General features: G+C 38.1%; 2 protein-coding genes across 2 annotated transcripts; both read right to left on the bottom strand.

Annotated features, from left to right (window-relative positions):
• Positions 1-753: 753 nt before the first annotated feature.
• LOC116116804 (protein tesmin/TSO1-like CXC 5) lies at positions 754-6,912 on the bottom strand. Its single transcript, XM_031402859.1, has 8 exons — positions 6,232-6,912; positions 5,650-5,757; positions 4,222-4,399; positions 3,051-3,410; positions 2,720-2,820; positions 2,547-2,641; positions 1,908-2,327; positions 754-1,492 (listed from the first exon to the last, which is right to left on the bottom strand). The coding sequence occupies exons 1-8, from the start codon at positions 6,480-6,482 to the stop codon at positions 1,230-1,232; spliced, it is 1,776 nt and encodes a 591-aa protein (XP_031258719.1). The 5' UTR covers positions 6,483-6,912; the 3' UTR covers positions 754-1,229.
• Positions 6,913-8,793: 1,881 nt separating this feature from the next.
• LOC116116794 (RNA-binding protein EWS) lies at positions 8,794-13,414 on the bottom strand. The gene is made up of 3 exons (XM_031402846.1): positions 13,124-13,414; positions 10,069-10,372; positions 8,794-9,559 (listed from the first exon to the last, which is right to left on the bottom strand). Exons 1-3 carry the CDS (start codon positions 13,317-13,319, stop codon positions 8,944-8,946), a joined length of 1,116 nt encoding a protein of 371 aa, XP_031258706.1. The 5' UTR covers positions 13,320-13,414; the 3' UTR covers positions 8,794-8,943.
• Positions 13,415-16,987: the final 3,573 nt, after the last annotated feature.

Here is a 16,987-nt window from a genome sequence, read left to right as displayed (position 1 = left end):
TATAGAATGTATCTTGAAAATTCAACTAAATAAAGGTATAACTTAAATAAGAAAGTAATCTGAGGCCATGGCAGAACGGAACCAGAAAATTAAAAACGGAAAAACACTTCAACATTTGTGAATGTCTACTATATTAGCATTAGACAACAGACATTATTTGGTATGGCTCAAAACACCGAAGCTGGTTACTTTGTCTGTTTGTCATTAAAAAGGATTTTGTTTTTAGCCCCGCGTGGTAGTCAGATTAGATTCTTTGTTTCTCATATTTGATGAGTGGATTAAGCAGAGGTTTATTTTTCCACAGACCATGTATTTAATAATTAAAATAAAACTTCCGTGTAAATAAAAAATAGCCAAGACCAAGACTAAACTGGGCGCTTGACAATGACATCTTGATTTTACAAAAGATGTGACAGGGAAATATGAACATGATAACTGCCACTGTCTTTTTTATCCTAAATTTGTCTGTGCAGATGCGTCCAATGAACTTTCCATCCTTATCTTTGTAGCAAGAGCATCCAATCATCTTCACTTCACCAAATCAGACGCACCCTTTAATACACTTTTAAATTAAACGGACCACCCTAAGTTCAGTCCAAAAGACAGTTGTTCTAAATACGAGGAAAAAAGGGAACGAACTATTAAACATCAATTTCCAGTTATCCATTACCACTTTTTCCTCTTTATATTATTTAAAACTGAAATACGATACTAGTGCCAAAAAGCACTTCTTATCAAGCTGAAAAGATTATAAATGGATTAATAAACTGGCACTTCATTCCTATCTCGTTACAAAGATGATTCATCCCCTTCCATTTAAATTGGACCATAAACATATAAAACAATGCAATTACTCTTCAATGGAATTAAGTTACATATTCAATGAAAAATTATTGAAATGGTTCTTTTTCTTTGTTTTCCCTAAAAAAAGGTGAATGGAGGACCAGGGAATTTCCTAGCATCTACAAGTACAATCTATGATGGTCATTGGCATGTAGTAATAATGTCGTTCATGTGCATTTTTTGACTCCAATAGTGGTAGAAAATGAAATTTTGATTTATAAATAATATTAATAACGGAAGAAATAAATCAGATCACGGTAAGTTCCAACAATGAGGCCCAATGCTTTCTTGGGGATTGCATCAAAGAGGAAGCCGGAATGATCAATGGTGTAGTATAACAGACATGGAGTGCATACCTCTGGCTGATCTGCTGTGTTAGTATCTTTTTACATCTTGTTTTCCGTCTTGGTTTTAGTATCTTTATCTCCATGAAGAACTGGAATCTTTGGAAAATCGTTATTAGAGGAGGCAACTGTTGTAGTGACCATCTGAGATGTTTTGGCTGTAGGTAGACCAAAGGTTTTTGGTACACCATTGTTGACAGGTGCTTGATGATTCCCCATTTCCGTTCTTCCATTTGGCATGCCATTGCTGAGTGCATCTTTTTGACTCCCTAAATCAGTCCTGCCTAATGATGAATACTTCGTTTCTGTAAGGAATAATGAAAATGCAATGTTTAGTTCCCAAAAAGTGAAGTTGTAGAAAACATGAAAAAATATTTTGACCATGAAAACTCCAATGCCAGTTATGGTTAACCAACGTCAGTGCCTCCACAATCAAGAAGTTTCAGACCATACAATTGACCAGATGAGGAAAAATGTGCTGGGATATATAAATATATATATACTTCTCAACTCCGGCTCGCTCACTTCATAGAAAGGTCTACAGTTTCTCATGATATGAACATCTAAACCGGAATATCTCTCTCTCTCTCTCTCTCTCTCTATATATTATATATATAGATATATATATATTATGACAGTACTGCAAAAAAAAAAAAAAAGTAGCAAAATTGAGAGAATAAAAAAAAAAAAGAAAAGGAAAAAGGAGAATGACAAACTTGCCTTTTATTTCTCCAAAGGTGATGAGCCTATTGAGACAATCCCGAAACTTCATTAAAACAATCCTTTCCTGCTCGGCATAAACTTCTGTTATGCCTTGTCCATAAGACAACTGTGAAGATGTGTTGCAGCCATGTCCAGCTAGCCTACTAGGAGAAGAAGCTCCCATAAATATTGTATCTTGTTCATCACACATCAATGCCAGAGTTCCAGGAGACATTGGCCTTCCTTTTGGCATATCAGCACCATCTGAATTGGAATCTTCCGGGCCAACTTTATCAGCCTGGTTTGCACTTGAACAATCATCAGTCACAATTCTCTCAACATCTGAATCTTTCTCGGTTTTTATCCTTTCTTGAGTTGATGCAGCAAAGGAAGTTGATGTTTGATCTTCAGCCTGCTTTTCTGTTGCATTTCTTTGGTCTAGAAAAATTCAAAGTTAGAAAAAGAAGTCCTATTAGCAAATATACTCAAAAGGTAGATACAGAAGCAAATGCACATGGAGTATTATGCTGAGTTAATAATTCAACATTTTAGATGCAAGTAGATATTGGAAAACATTAATTCCTTAAACAAACCAACACCTACCCCCTAGTCTAATACAGCTGTGAGATGGTAACTTTAAAAATTTTGCACACGTACCTGCAAGTGTCTTTGCAGCTTCTTCTGATACAACCACCAAAACTGAGCAAAGTTCCTTCAAATCCTGTGGTTGGATAATGTCTGCTAAGAGAGACCTGGAACCATAACATACATATTAGCTTTGGTAATAAGCATATTAGAGTTATTTTTGTTCAAAAGAACCATGTATATACCTATATGTGAATTTCGAAGGGCCCATTGCTGCAGTGCTACCAGAACGAGTGACAGGAACAGAAGATAAGGTCGAGGACACAGAAGCTCGAATATGGTTTGCCTAAATGAAAAAAAAGAGAACATGCACCTAATATTACCATTATCAGCTTAGAAATCACTGCCTGAAAATAACTATGTGGAATATTCAATCTTAAACAGCACAAATCAGCATGAAGTGGCAGAGAAGACTTGACTTCCATACACAGAGTGTTTTTCCCATAGGAACATTCACTAATTTTCTTCAAATATAGTCCAAATAAATTAAGTAATATATGCCAATATCAAGCCTACCTGTTGAAAATGTCCAAGCCTGTGTATTGATGGATCCTTAGCTGTTGACCCAAAGAAGAGATCCTGGCCTTTTCTCTTTTTAGCTACAGGTGGAGATGCATAGCCAGATGAACCGATAGCCCCAGTTATGGCAGCATTTGCCGCCTGCTGAATGTAAGTCATGTTGTTGGCATGATCTCCATGAAAGAGAGCTTGTCTCTCTTCACTTCCTTCAAAGTTCTTGCAGTCCATGCATTTGCAGTTTTCAGAGCAGAGAATGTTAGCTTGGAAGCATTCACAGTACTTTTTAAGACACCCCGATTTCTTGCAGTGGCATCCCTTGTTGTGCTTTCCCAGCATTAAAACTTCCCCTGTCTCCTCCTACAATCATTTGAATAAGTCCTTATTTTTGTCAACAACAGCGAGAAAAACAGTACACACGCTAATAGCAAATAATGCACAAAGCTGAATGCAAGCCAACCCAATATAAACCATCTCAGTATGGAAGAAAAGTGCTCTGGCTAACATTTGCTTTAATAGAATAATATAAATTTTGTGCATAAAAATACACCCTTTTCTCCTTTCACTAAGCAAATTTTTTCATTCAAGATTTTGCCAGTTACAACTACAGCACAAATGATAAACAGTTCTGGACAGTTACATCGCTAAAAGGGCTATTTAAAAAAAAAAAAAAAGTGGTGATTTCTAAACATGTTAAACAAAGACCTAAAAGAATTTGAAAACTTCATCTGATTAAATTAGTTTAGACAATAAGCATTTAAAACTTAATTAACATTACACAAATTACAAGGTATCNGCTCTGGCTAACATTTGCTTTAATAGAATAATATAAATTTTGTGCATAAAAATACACCCTTTTCTCCTTTCACTAAGCAAATTTTTTCATTCAAGATTTTCCCAGTTACAACTACAGCACAAATGATAAACAGTTCTGGACAGTTACATCGCTAAAAGGGCTATTTAAAAAAAAAAAAAAAAGTGGTGATTTCTAAACATGTTAAACAAAGACCTAAAAGAATTTGAAAACTTCATCTGATTAAATTAGTTTAGACAATAAGCATTTAAAACTTAATTAACATTACACAAATTACAAGGTGATCTCAGCATTTTATTAATGAGATCAATAGACCGTATTTCACAGAAAAGTAGTACATAAAGTTGGCTCACATACCCTAGTATCCCGTGTTCCATGTGGGCTGCTAGCAATTTTTGGCCTGAATGCGTTTGGGTTACGCTCTAAAGTTGCATCAACAGCTTCTCGCCTAGCAGCTTCGTTTTCAACATTGTTATGACAATTTACACAATTGCATCCATCACAATAAATTCCAGATGCAAAGCACTCACAGTACCTGTTACAGAGAAATATTAGCTAAATATCAGAAAACATAATTGCATCTAATAAGAAGCAACCATTTCTCCATAAACAGTTCTTAGACAATTGAGATTGGCAGGAGGGCACAAAAATTAAATACAAAGACAAATTAGCTATGGTTTAATCTTATTTTTTTCCTGTAAGTAATAATGTTCTTGCAAACGGAAAGGACAAAATTGATGGGACAAACCTAGTACATGGAAAATATAAAAAGTGACACACCTCAATGAAATATAAAAGGAACATGTCATATATTTAAAATGCTCATTAATAATTGTTTTGAACAACAATTATTTGAATTACGTAAGGCCTTGGGGTATCCAACATTGCCCAAGCCCAGTGATACAAGTAAATATGCATAATTTGTGTTTAATCCCATTGATATAATGATTCTAATAGTAAATATAATGAAACTATTGGATTGAATCGTTTTGATTACCAATCATTATCTTTTATGATATAGATATAAATCCTTGAGCTGAATTGGAAAAAATGGTCTCAATTTTCTCGTAATATAACTCTAACAAAAAATTACCTCAGCCTCGAAAGTATTATTATTCGTCAAGTGTTGTCAAAAGGCATTAATATTTCATTTCATAAAACAATTACTTCAAAGAACGATAGTATGAGGTGAGTTTGATCAATGATACTCTTAACTGGTATTATAAAGAAATAACACAAAAATATTCCAAAACTTACAGTCATTCCACCCCAACTGAACATTTCAAGCTCACCTGATCATCTGATATGATTAAGAAATCCATAACTTGACGAAAAATGAATGAATAAGTTGAATAATGCATATACACAAGACCACAGAGACGGGTGAGTGGACAAGGACAGGGAAAATAGAGATGCATTTTATTACCTTCACAAAAAATCTGTAAGAAACTATCCTTTTCTTTTTTCATGGAAATAAATCATTACCTAATAAGGTAAATTTTCCCTTCTATCTAAAGACCTCCAAAGTTTCACATAAACATCTAACTACTTGAACAGCAGAAGGAGAAAAAAAGGGTAAACAAAAATGCATCCCTGCTTTGATCATCAAAAGTTCAAGACGAAACAGCAACATCAACCAACATCTCAGTATATAAACAGAGTTGGACCACAGCCCCAAATCAAATAGGAATAATACCGATTTAATACAAATTTCCATAAAATATATATCAACCCATCAATGATGCCCCTTCATTTAAAGAACGCACAGAGAGGTGAGATACTCACAACTTCAAGCAACGTGAATGTTTACAGTTACACTGTTTTTGCTTCTTTGGAGTACTCTCTTTGACGTCAACATTGGGTCTTGGTCTTGATTTTGGGGATTCTGGTTTTCTGGAGAAAGCAAAAGTACTGTTAACAAAATTGATGCAAGTACTTTGAACTTCCATATAAAGTTTTGCCACACTGCCATATTTTTACAGTAATTTTGCGTTGGAAAGTTTCAGGTCCTTGATAGAGTTTATTTACTAGCAAATTAAAGAAATGATAACTTCGGAAAAATTAACTAGCGCCAACCAGAGAGGAAATCAGTTGAGAATCAACAAGTAAATTCAACAGTAAAGAACTCACTCAAGTCTACCATTTAATTTCAATATAACCCAAAAAGAAAAAACTCAGAAATTGAGGAGATAAATGAAGAAACTTGTAATAAATAGTTTAACTGTAAAATGAACTATGTAACAACTGAAAGAGAGCAATCAAACCTAACCTCTCACAACATAACAGTAAGAGGAAACATGCAGTAAAAATAATCAGAAAGTTGATACTCCAAAAAACCAATTTTGATAAAAGAATTTCAAAACTTACACAACCCTCACTGATGGCTGCGCGGTAAGCGTGGACGGTGGCAGAGGTGGTGCAACAGTTTGCGGCTGCGGCTGAGTAATTGGCACCACGGCTTGCGGCTGTGGGTGCTCAGGCAAAACCACAGTTCCACCAAAACCGGCGGTGAAATCGAGCTGTCTAGCGAGCTTCTTCGTCGGGAAATCACCGGCGCCGCCTTGCGTGTCCGATTGCACTTTTTTTGGAGGGAATTCGCCTTCCTCACCCTCCCCCATCAATTTTTTTAAAAACCACTTTTTATTTCTAAAAAAGAACCAATCTTTTGAAGCTTAATCCAGCAATCACACTCCAAAAGTCCCACAAATTTCACAAAATCAAGACTAATTAAAGAAATTTCAGATCCAAAAACCAATTCGACACCTTTTCGGTATCAGATTATAAACAGAATATGTAATTGCTTAGCTCGAGATTCACACCGATGATTTTCTTTAAACCGAAAAAAATGAAATCGAGAGTAACTGGATGCGCATAAACGTAGAGAGAGAAATAGAGAAACTGTAGAAGAAAAACCGTACAGAGATGGAATTCGGTACAGTGATTGTGAAGAGAAGGGAAACTGTGAAAAAAAGGAAAAGGAAGGAACGAAGAAGAGCAAAAGGGACTTAGTTGTTCTTCTGTCTCTCCTCCCTCTCTTCTGAGATGTTTTGAAATTTCAATTTTTGTGTATATTGAAGGGTGAGATTTGCTTCTTTGTTTCATCTCACGGTGTATATTGAGAGAAAATATCAGACGGTGGAAATTCATAGGAATGCGTTGTTGGTAAGTGGTTGACCGTCGGATTATATGTTGCACCAAAGTTATTCGTGCTAGAAGGTGAAATCTGGTGTTGTAGAGTGCAGGGAAAGTGAATGATTGACCAGTAAAATCAGGCCATGTAAGCGAGTTGGGAAATGTGGAAGCACGTGAGTGGAAGGAATATTTATGTAATGGGCTGAGGAGTGGTTTAAAAAAAAAAAGGAAAAAAAAATAAAATTGGCGCTAAATCCTAAATGGACAGAGAAGTTGCTGACATGGAGGTGCAAGTAGAACTAAGTTAAGGTAAGTTTGATGGATTGATGGGATGGGTGAGTTTGTTGTTAGAACGAGGTCATTAATAGACGGTCTAAATTTTAATCACAATAAAACACAAGCGTGTAATTTATCTTTTTTGTCCCTGACATTTTTTAGATGATTTCGTTTGTTGAGTCTTTGTAATATTTTGAAAATACCACCCAGCCTCAACTGTTTATTAACTTAAATATCAAATTATATCATAACAAATTATTTCATCAACTAGGCAACTTTATATTAGAAAGTTCCAACTCTTATTTTTTAAATATAATTTGTAGAGCCTTAATTAGTTAAAAAACTCCAAACATACCAAAGACAGTTAGCGAAAAATACCATATTAAACATCAATTTTATTTATAAAGGAAGACCTAAATGAAGGTTACTTTATCATGATCAAGCCGACTTTAAAAGTAAATTAAATGTAATTTCAGATAAGAGGAACCAAATTCTTCATCAAAAGTTGATAACAATTATACAAGGGCCTGTTTGATAGGTTATTTGAACTAATATCACTCTGAGAAACTATTTGAATATGATAGTATAGGAAAATCAAATAGGATAGGATTCTGATGATGTGTTTGATATAATATCAGAAAATTATATTAGAGTTAGATGAAAATTAGAATAGTTGTTTGGTACATTTTTTGAAAATATTTAGATTATTTTTTAACCTTATACATTTGCTAATTTAGCTAAACATGCTTCGTAATAAAAGTTTATAAATTAACAAAAACATTTTCACCCATCCAAGCCACTGCCGACAACCGGCCACCACCGTCGGACGATAGCCGGCAATCGTCAAAATAGCGAAAGACTTGCTGGATCTAGCCACCATGCATCGATCTGGTCGAAAATGGCCAAATTTACGACTAGAATATGACTATCGTTGATGGCCAAATTTCTAGCCGTAATCAATGACCAGTTCTGATCGTAAATTTGATCGTTTCGGCCAAATCCATGATATATCTGACGAATATTGTCAGATTGACGCATGACCGACCAGATCCAACTAGTCGTGAGTCATTCCGACGCCAACAGCTACCGATGGCAATGATGACATGCGATGATTGCTGACGATTGACAATAGTTTGAGTGGATGGAAGTGTTTTTTTAATTTATAAAACTTTTATTGTGAAAATTAATTGCTACCTCCCACTTTTCATTTTTAATTGAAAAATCTTATTTAAATCTTATTTGATTTGGAATAATTTTTAGAATAATAATTTAAATAACTAAACAACCACGTATTCTATTTTTTAATCTAAATAAGATAAAATAAAAGTATTTCAAAAAAATTAAACGTACGGGGGACAAGATTCTGATAATTCATTAACCTTTTTATGAAGGTTTGACGCAAGTCAACTTGGAATACGTAATGATGATAGAAGAGAAGACTGGAATGAGGGAAAAGTCGTGGCCTATACGGTGTAGGCAGATTTTTAAGGCATAAACCTGACAAACTAAAAGTAGCAACTGTTTGGTCAATAATGGAAAGAAAATCTTGATAGATATAGAATTGTCAAGGATCCCGCAAAATTATCATGGGAACTTGAAATAAAATGCAAAGCACTACAATCCTAAGCTGTCCTCTAGGCTCTAATATCTTTTCGGCTTTTCCCACCCATGCTAATACGCATCTCCAATTCGGTCACGCCCAATGCCTCTTCGATCATCTCTACCCCGTTCCATGTACATATCTCGACGATAATCTTTCGGTGGAGGTGCACCTCTAATTGGCGATCTGCTCCTCTCTCGCACATCTCGTCCCCATCGCCCACGGTGAGGAGGAACTGGTGGAGCTGGAGGGGGAGAGGGTGCCCGTCTGTACCCTTTCCTTTCATTGAAGAAGTTGTCCCTTCCACGGTCTCTATGGCCCCAATCCATAGGTGGCATTGGTTTGTTCCTCCCTCGATAACCATCATCTGGAAAATCAAGCCGATCCCTCCGCATGTGATCAGAAAACCTACCTTCATGCCGAGAAGGCGGTGGTCCACCAGCTACAAACTCTCTAGGGCCATGGCCATCCCTGCCCCAACCACGAGGAGGCGACCTATAACCATTCATGGGTCTGCCAGGGGAAATATCCATAGGAAGTCCAGGAAATCGCCTAGGAGGAGGAGGTGGTGGTGGTGGTGGTGGTGGAGGGCCAGGATAACCCCTTCTAAGACTTCCACCAGGTGCATAGCGAAATCTCTTGCAATTGTTACAGTACTCTCGCCTGGCAAAGTTCAGGTTGCCGCATCTGAGACATGGAAAACACAATGAGGAAGAATGAAAGATTGGATGCTTTAAACTTACCAATAACAGTATTCACTAATTGACTTTGATGAAACGAAAAACTATATCAGCACTAGGTCAAATTTCCTGTCGGGAGAAAAAATGGCAAAAACGAGAAGGTTACTCACTCATGGAGTGCTTAAAAAGGTAAAGATTTCTAACTCTGTTCCAATCATAATAATAAGAGAAACTGTCTCTCCGAGTATTGTAAAAGGGCTTAGAAAGTACCAACAATTGATAAGAGGAGCTTTAAATCTAGGATCCAGCAAGATGAAAATCAATGTAATTCTCTAATTAAAAAATATCATAATATTACCATTCTTTCTTGTAAAACACAACAAATAAAAACCAAACAGAGCTTGGGCCAAGATTACAAGAAATAATGGAATCTAAAGGAGTATAGAAATTAAGGGAAGAAAAACTAGTTAATAAAAAATAAAAATTCCAGAGCAAAAAAATGATACGCAGACTTACGAAGGATCAGGGCAAACCCAGTCTCCTTCCCGTGGTCGCACATTTGGATTATTTCGATTCATGCCTTCACCTCTTAAAGGCCCAGGACCAAGTGCAGGTCCATCGAAACCTCTGCCAAAAGGCCTGCCACCACCCCTTCCTCGAGCATAAGGTGGTGAAGGGTCTCGATATCTATCATGATCCTTCCCACTGCCAAATTCGCGGCTGCGTGGCATACCCCCAGAATGATCAAAATTAGAGCCATATCGATGATCTGCATCCCTACGCCGTATAGGAGAAACAGAACCTGCACGAGTTCTATATCCTGGAAAAAAAAGAGCAGTAAAATCTACAGATAAGCTAACCCCAACTGACCAGAGGAAAATAATGGATGCAATAATGTATTTATAATGCCGGAAGATCAGCTATCCATGAGAATTGTCAAATGACCCAATCAACAAAGTTTGCAAGGGTAGTTACCATCACTCAGACCACCTTCTCTATTAATAGTACAAAAAGATATTATGGCCATGGAAAAGAGTGAAAAGTTCACTTGGTAAGTGCCCTAGTTACTTTTCACAACTAGTCCACAGTACCAGTAAAAAATTGTTGGATAAGCAAGTCAAATGATGGTTACTTGTACTTACCACAAATGATAACCACTCAGTCCTCATAAAACAAAAACAAGCCCAGCGTTCCTACATTCAAGATCCAAATCCATCTATCTTGTAAACCATTATCAGCTTAATAATATGTGTCTAACCTAAACGTATCAGATTTATTAACCCCAAACCCAGAATGTTGAGCAACCAAATTTAGTACAAGACGAGCTAGTAATTCTGAAGATAGCTTTGTCCACAACCGAGGACAGCGGATAAAGACAGATATAAGCCTAAAAATAACAACCAACAGAGAAACCAAAACCCCAGTACAAGTTTATTCCAAACCTTCAGCTGAAACTGCACCTTCAATAAAGAGCAGCGAAACCAACAGGATGAACCATACAGGTAATCAACCACCAGAAACAGCATTATATCAAAAATTGACCGGCTACGAAACCATTCACTTGTTTTCAGAAACATCCCAGCATGTGGTTATAATCCAAACACCCAAAAAATATAACTCAAAAGCAACACAATTTAAACAATTCCAGTCCAAACCCAAGGGTATAATTGCTCAAAACATGCACGTACGAAGCCAGAGGAGGACTGTCTGATTGATCATTATTGTCTGCCACTACCAATACCTTCTATAACATAACGGAAAACTTGAAAGGACTAATTACCCAAAGAAAATGATCACCCAATAGTTTCAGAGACCTGCAGCAACTCTCTGTATCAATTCCTCAGCTGAGATACAGAAAACTATAAAAACAACTTATGGAATAATAACAGAAATTCCAAAAGCCGCAAAAACAGATTTCCATCATACTTACTGTGAGCAATCCAACTCAACCCTATTTAACCATATGGAAAAAGGAAAATAAAATGTAAGTAGCCCAATCAAACCATTAATTATCATAAGGACAATCCCAAACCACAAATCTGCATGAGGGCAGCTAGAGATTTCCAATTACCACCAGGAAGTCTTAGATGTTTCCGTAAACTAAGGAACTGATGACATCTGAAGGCCAGCAAATAGCATCGAATCATGATGAAATGTCAGCTTCACAAAAACATAGCCAGTAGCAACCCCAGTGCATTTTTCATCATATTTCTGTGGACCCCAATACATTAATGCCCAGGTTATTACTTAAGATAACCATCACAACTGTGCTAACTAATATTGGGTATTCTGACACTTCAATGAACCATGCCATGTGATCATCTCATCTCAAGAGTAAAACTTGAGGGAAAATCCCTCCCAAAGTGTGATTTACATCTTTCCAAATTGAAAACTCCATATCAATTGAAACCAAGGTTATAGTCATTATTCCCTCAGTATTCAAACCAATCCACATTCTTTGTCATAAACAGAACAAGCACTTATTTTTTGTGATGCAGCACCCAAGATTCACAGAGAATGCACAACATCCATTGATGGAATGCCCCAAAATAAATTACTCAAAACAAAAAATCAATTTCACCCAGATTATGATCCAAGACCGCACTCACACCATGATGCCTTCCTCAAGACCCAAGTTCTTGCAGGCAACATTCAAAGCTGTAACACATAATAGCAAAATTTATTCACAGTTTGACACTCCATAACTGGCAGTAGATCCACATGCTCGATATGCAACAGAAGACATAGAAAAGCAGGTCACTAGCACAAAAGCATAGGAAAATACAAGACTGAGTCATGCTTTCAAACTCACTAGCAAAATTCTAGAAACTTGAGAATATATCATGCTGCCAGGTCGCATAGTAATCAAAATATGTGTCCAAACACATAAAATAGAGCCCTGAAGTGCTACCATTTCAAAATTCCAACATAATTTGTGATGATGGAAACTATTCAATCTTATAACAATACATACTAAGAGGGCAGTTAAAATATTCTATAGAACATCCAAATGCCGCCTAAGAGGTGTGCTCACTACCACAAACCTTTTATCATTCTATGGAAAAGAAGTTTGGTTTAAACAAAACTTAGAAAAGGGGAGAAGGCAAGCTCCTCCAGAAGATTATAATGAGCTGTAACCTGAGTTTTATGAAGTCCATTTTCTCATAATACAATACGCACACACCCGAACTCACCTAAGTTATCGTTGCTTTAAAATCATAACTTGAACTACATAATAGCTATTTAAAAAAAAAAAAAAAAAAAATCACTTCACAAACCACGAATCAAATGGTAAAACAAAATCTGCCGATCATTCACAAGTTAGTTGCATGTGATAAAGACTCAGTTAAACAAAAAGGTATAAATATATCTATAATTTAAAAGAAACATAATAACAGATCACGCGAACCAGATCTAGGATTTCAAATCGCATCATCTCTTCCATCAGGATTTTGACATGAAAACAAGAAAATTCACCATTTCGAAATTGGACCTCAAAAGAGAAAGAGATTCAAACAGCGCAATAAAAATAAAAACAAATGAAACGACAAAAACAAGGAGCAACACGAACCAGGCTCATCAGAGTACCGATCAGAACGATAAGTTGGAGGGGGGTCACGGCGAACTTCGCCGGGCTCGTAATCGCTGCCACCACCGCGGCCACCGCCACCGTCACCGCCCCCGTCGCTGACGGAGGGACGTACAACTAGGCTACTGAGTAGCGGTTGATGATGCGGCGTCGTTTGTTCCTTGTCCCTTGAACCCATCTATTGGATTTTTTTTTTTTTTTTTTTTTTTTAGTGTCTGTGAATCCGATGAACGCGTGTCTATTGCCGAGACGGGATTTCAATTGTAATGAGTGGGGTGGATTACAAAAACCCTAGAGTAATGGGACATTTTTACGTTCAAATTACAGAAAAGGGCAACTTATTACCCGATTTTTACAAAGTGGTCCTACGCGTTATTAACCGCACTTTCGAAAAAGTATATTATTGTTCAAAAAAAATATAAAAACATTTATTAACAATTATTTAAAAAAAAAAAAACATTGCAATTTTTTCTCTTTCATTTTATTGAATTGAAAAACTTTTCACTATCCATTATCAGTCAACTGAACAGTAAAATTTATGTTGTGTGTGATTTTTTCATCAAACTCGATGAGTTTTGAGGTATTAAATCGATCTAGAATCAAATCGACTCTACTGGTTTTCCAACCCAGCATAAGTTCGTCGATTAATAGCTCGATCCACCACAAGCTAGTTGCGAACAATCCAAATGACCATTCAATGGATTCCCAGATAACTTCAGATCTCAAATATTACGGGAATGATCAGATTAACAGTAATCTCTTCGCAATCATAGCGCCCAATCGTGAGAATATCGGAGTTACATTTCGAATAAATTATAATCCATTTATTTTCGCTATTTCCTTTGTACAAACATTGTATATAAACCCCCTCAAATAATGAAAAAAAGGTTAAAAATTTTCTATAGAACTATTATTGTAAGCTCTCACAGCAAATACAAGAACAATGGAGGTAAGCTCGAGAGTTTACCTCGCCAAACCACTTTAAAAATCTCATTGTTAGTTACTTTATTGCATTTTATTATTCATCCATCGCTGATTATCCGTAATCATGCCCACAACCGTTCCGATTCCAACAAAGGTCAATCAAATCTCTCTGATTGGTGCAAATTTTCGTATCAACATTTTGGCACTAGAAGGAGAGCATTTGCTGACATCTCAGAAATTCCGGCAAACAACCACAGCAACTTACTCAATCCAAGCTCGCGATGGTGCGTACCAGATCGAAGACCACCACCGGAAACCACGAAAATGTGGAAACCACCCATCAAGAGGTGCAACAGGATGTCGTTGGACGTCGACCACTTGTGCTGCCAACTCAGCATGTCACTAATAACTAGGAGCAGGGACGTCAAACCTTGAAAATGGCCAGCTAGTGGAGATGATAAGAACAATGGTTGCACAGGCGGTGCAACAAAAAGCGTGGCTGAGTTGAGAAATCAGCAACCAACTGCCCAGAACCTTGATTAGCCACGCTTCGCCAATGCCTCCCCAACAAGTATGAATCAGTAGGTGGTCAGTCCGGTTCCTCAGCGCTGAGAGGCGACTAGTATCCCCGCCATCATAAACTCCACTCCGCTCACGAGCGTGAATCCCGCAGGCAGACTAATCTTGAGAGGTGGCCAGGGAAACAACCACTGGGGGAGAGTGAGGGCAACGGTCAACCCTGAGATGCTCGGCGGTATCCCTAGCATCAATGTGTCAGTCTTAACCCACGCCCGAGGCAGGCTCAATCCTCGCAAGCTTATGAGCTAATCTTGCAATGACCAGCGTTCTGGTTATATCCGATGTCGCAAGCAACGCATCAACGAGCATGATAGCACCTATCAACCTAGCCATCATGACTCAACTTCGTGCATCAATGCGCGCAATGGAGGGGCTTCGCAAGCCACGGACTTGCGAACTCACTTGCTCAAAGTAAGGCTGAATAGAGCTAGCCAAGGCAACTGCAATGAAGATTTGGATCGCGTGCAGAAAATGCTCGACGATCTAAGCGCCTGCTAGAACAGCGCAATGGAAGAAATAGTGAGTTCCCCCTTTACGGAAGAGGTTCGCCAGGCCCCACTTCTACAGGGATTCAGGGTGACCGACAACCTAAGAGTAAGTTCAACAGGAGAGAAGACCCCAGAAACCACCTTGACAATTTCAATGACCTAATGGAGCTGCACCAGGTTTGTGACTTGGCAAAGTGTCGCTACTTCACAATCACATTAGTAAGGGATGCCAAGAGGTGGTACAAGAAACATAAGGCGAACTCCATCAATTCCTAGCAACAATTCTCCTTGCTATAGTTGCAGCAATTCCAAGTGAGGAGCCAGTTCGCAATGCCACTCAGCTACTTGAACAACATTTGTCAGAAGAGAGACGAAACACTGATCTCGTATATAATGAGGTTCCAAAACAAGCAAGTGAAGGTTGCAGATGCACCTGAAGAGTTTATTCGAACTTTATTGATTGTAAGCATCAGGCCAAACATGGAGTTGTGGAAAGAACTCCAAAGTGAAGATCATGTGAGTCTGACGAAGTTTTACCAGATGATTGCAAAACACCAGAGAGTAGAAAGCTTGCTAGTAGCATTAGCCAAAAGCTCGACATGGGGAGCCTCAAACAGGTGACAAGATAACCTATCAGACAAGTGCAGGGGCCAAGACTACAATGATAGGGACCACAATAGGTCCCAAAAAAGATAAATAACAAATAACCACTAGGACAGGCAACCATTCATGCGGTATGCAGAATATACCCCCCTTACACGAGACATAACTCACATTTATAAAGGCTTCGTGAAGCAAAGAGATTGCCTGCTCCAGAAAGGATGAGGGGGGCTCCAAGCAGAAGAGATTGGTAAAAATATTGTCGATACCATCAGGACATTGGGCATAATACCAACGAGTGTTGGGCTTTAAAAGATGCCATCGAAGACTTGATACGAAGGGGCCACCTAAAAGAATTCGTTAAAGAGGTACTAGCTCGCAAAAGAGCTAGCAAGCAAAACAATCAGGCCCAGAACCAGGTCCAACAAGCCTAACAAACACCAACAATGAGGTCCTGGTAGGTATGATCTACGGGCAACTCGACATAGCGAATAGCTCAAGGTGCACCTGTAAACAATATGCTCGCGAAGCCATAACATATTTAGTCCCCCGGATAATGAGCTATGAACAGAAGTCGCCTAAGCAGCCCAGGCAAGAGAGCGAGGTAATATGATTCACAATCGAGGAATGTGAAGAATCCCCTCGCCACAATCATGATGTGATCGTAGTTGTAGCCATAATCAGCAATGCCAGAGTGCTGAGGGTAATAGTTGATAATGAGAATGCAACAAATATCATCTTTTTGGGAGCTTTCCGAGGAATGAGGTTCACAGAGAGAGACCTAAAGGCGTGTCCTTCACTGCTCTATGGATTTATCAGGGACAACCTGGTTTCCAAAGGGATGATCGACCACTCCGTGACTTTAGGGGCAGAGCCCAAGATTAGGATGATAATGGCTGAATTCCTAGTGGTACACTATCCAACCACATACAATGTCATCCTTGGAAGACCGATCTTGAATGACTTGAGCGCAATCACATCAATGCGCTGCCAAGCAATGAGGTTTTCGACTCTTGGAGGAGTTGCAACGATTAGGAGCTGTAAAAAAGAATCTCAGGAATGTTACAACCGGGCAATAAATGTTGCGTAGAAATGGTCACTCTCAAGAACAATGGTAATTACAAAATCTGAGCCAAACCCCCGGCCTCTTAAGGATACCATTGATCCTCGCATCCATAGAGAGGAGCCTGTTGTAGGGCCAACGACAGAGCTACGAGAGATATGTATCAATGAAGAAGATCCAACTCGCGTACTA

This window comes from Pistacia vera, unplaced genomic scaffold (genome assembly GCF_008641045.1).
Source record: "Pistacia vera cultivar Batoury unplaced genomic scaffold, PisVer_v2 Contig783, whole genome shotgun sequence".
Lineage (NCBI taxonomy): Eukaryota > Viridiplantae > Streptophyta > Magnoliopsida > Sapindales > Anacardiaceae > Pistacia > Pistacia vera.
This window is presented reverse-complemented; position numbering and strand designations above follow the sequence as displayed.

Coding starts and splice junctions, on each gene's coding strand:
- LOC116116794 (XM_031402846.1), bottom strand. CDS start 13,319: ATGGGTTCAAGGGACAAGGAACAAACGACGCCGCATCATCAACCGCTA. Junction 10,373..13,123: donor TCGGTACTCTGATGAGCCTG/GTTCGTGTTGCT, acceptor TTTTTTTTCCAG/GATATAGAACTCGTGCAGGT. Junction 9,560..10,068: donor TGGGTTTGCCCTGATCCTTC/GTAAGTCTGCGT, acceptor TCCATGTCTCAG/ATGCGGCAACCTGAACTTTG.
- LOC116116804 (XM_031402859.1), bottom strand. CDS start 6,482: ATGGGGGAGGGTGAGGAAGGCGAATTCCCTCCAAAAAAAGTGCAATCG. Junction 2,821..3,050: donor GGCTTGGACATTTTCAACAG/GTAGGCTTGATA, acceptor TTTTTCATTTAG/GCAAACCATATTCGAGCTTC. Junction 2,642..2,719: donor CCTTCGAAATTCACATATAG/GTATATACATGG, acceptor TTATGGTTCCAG/GTCTCTCTTAGCAGACATTA.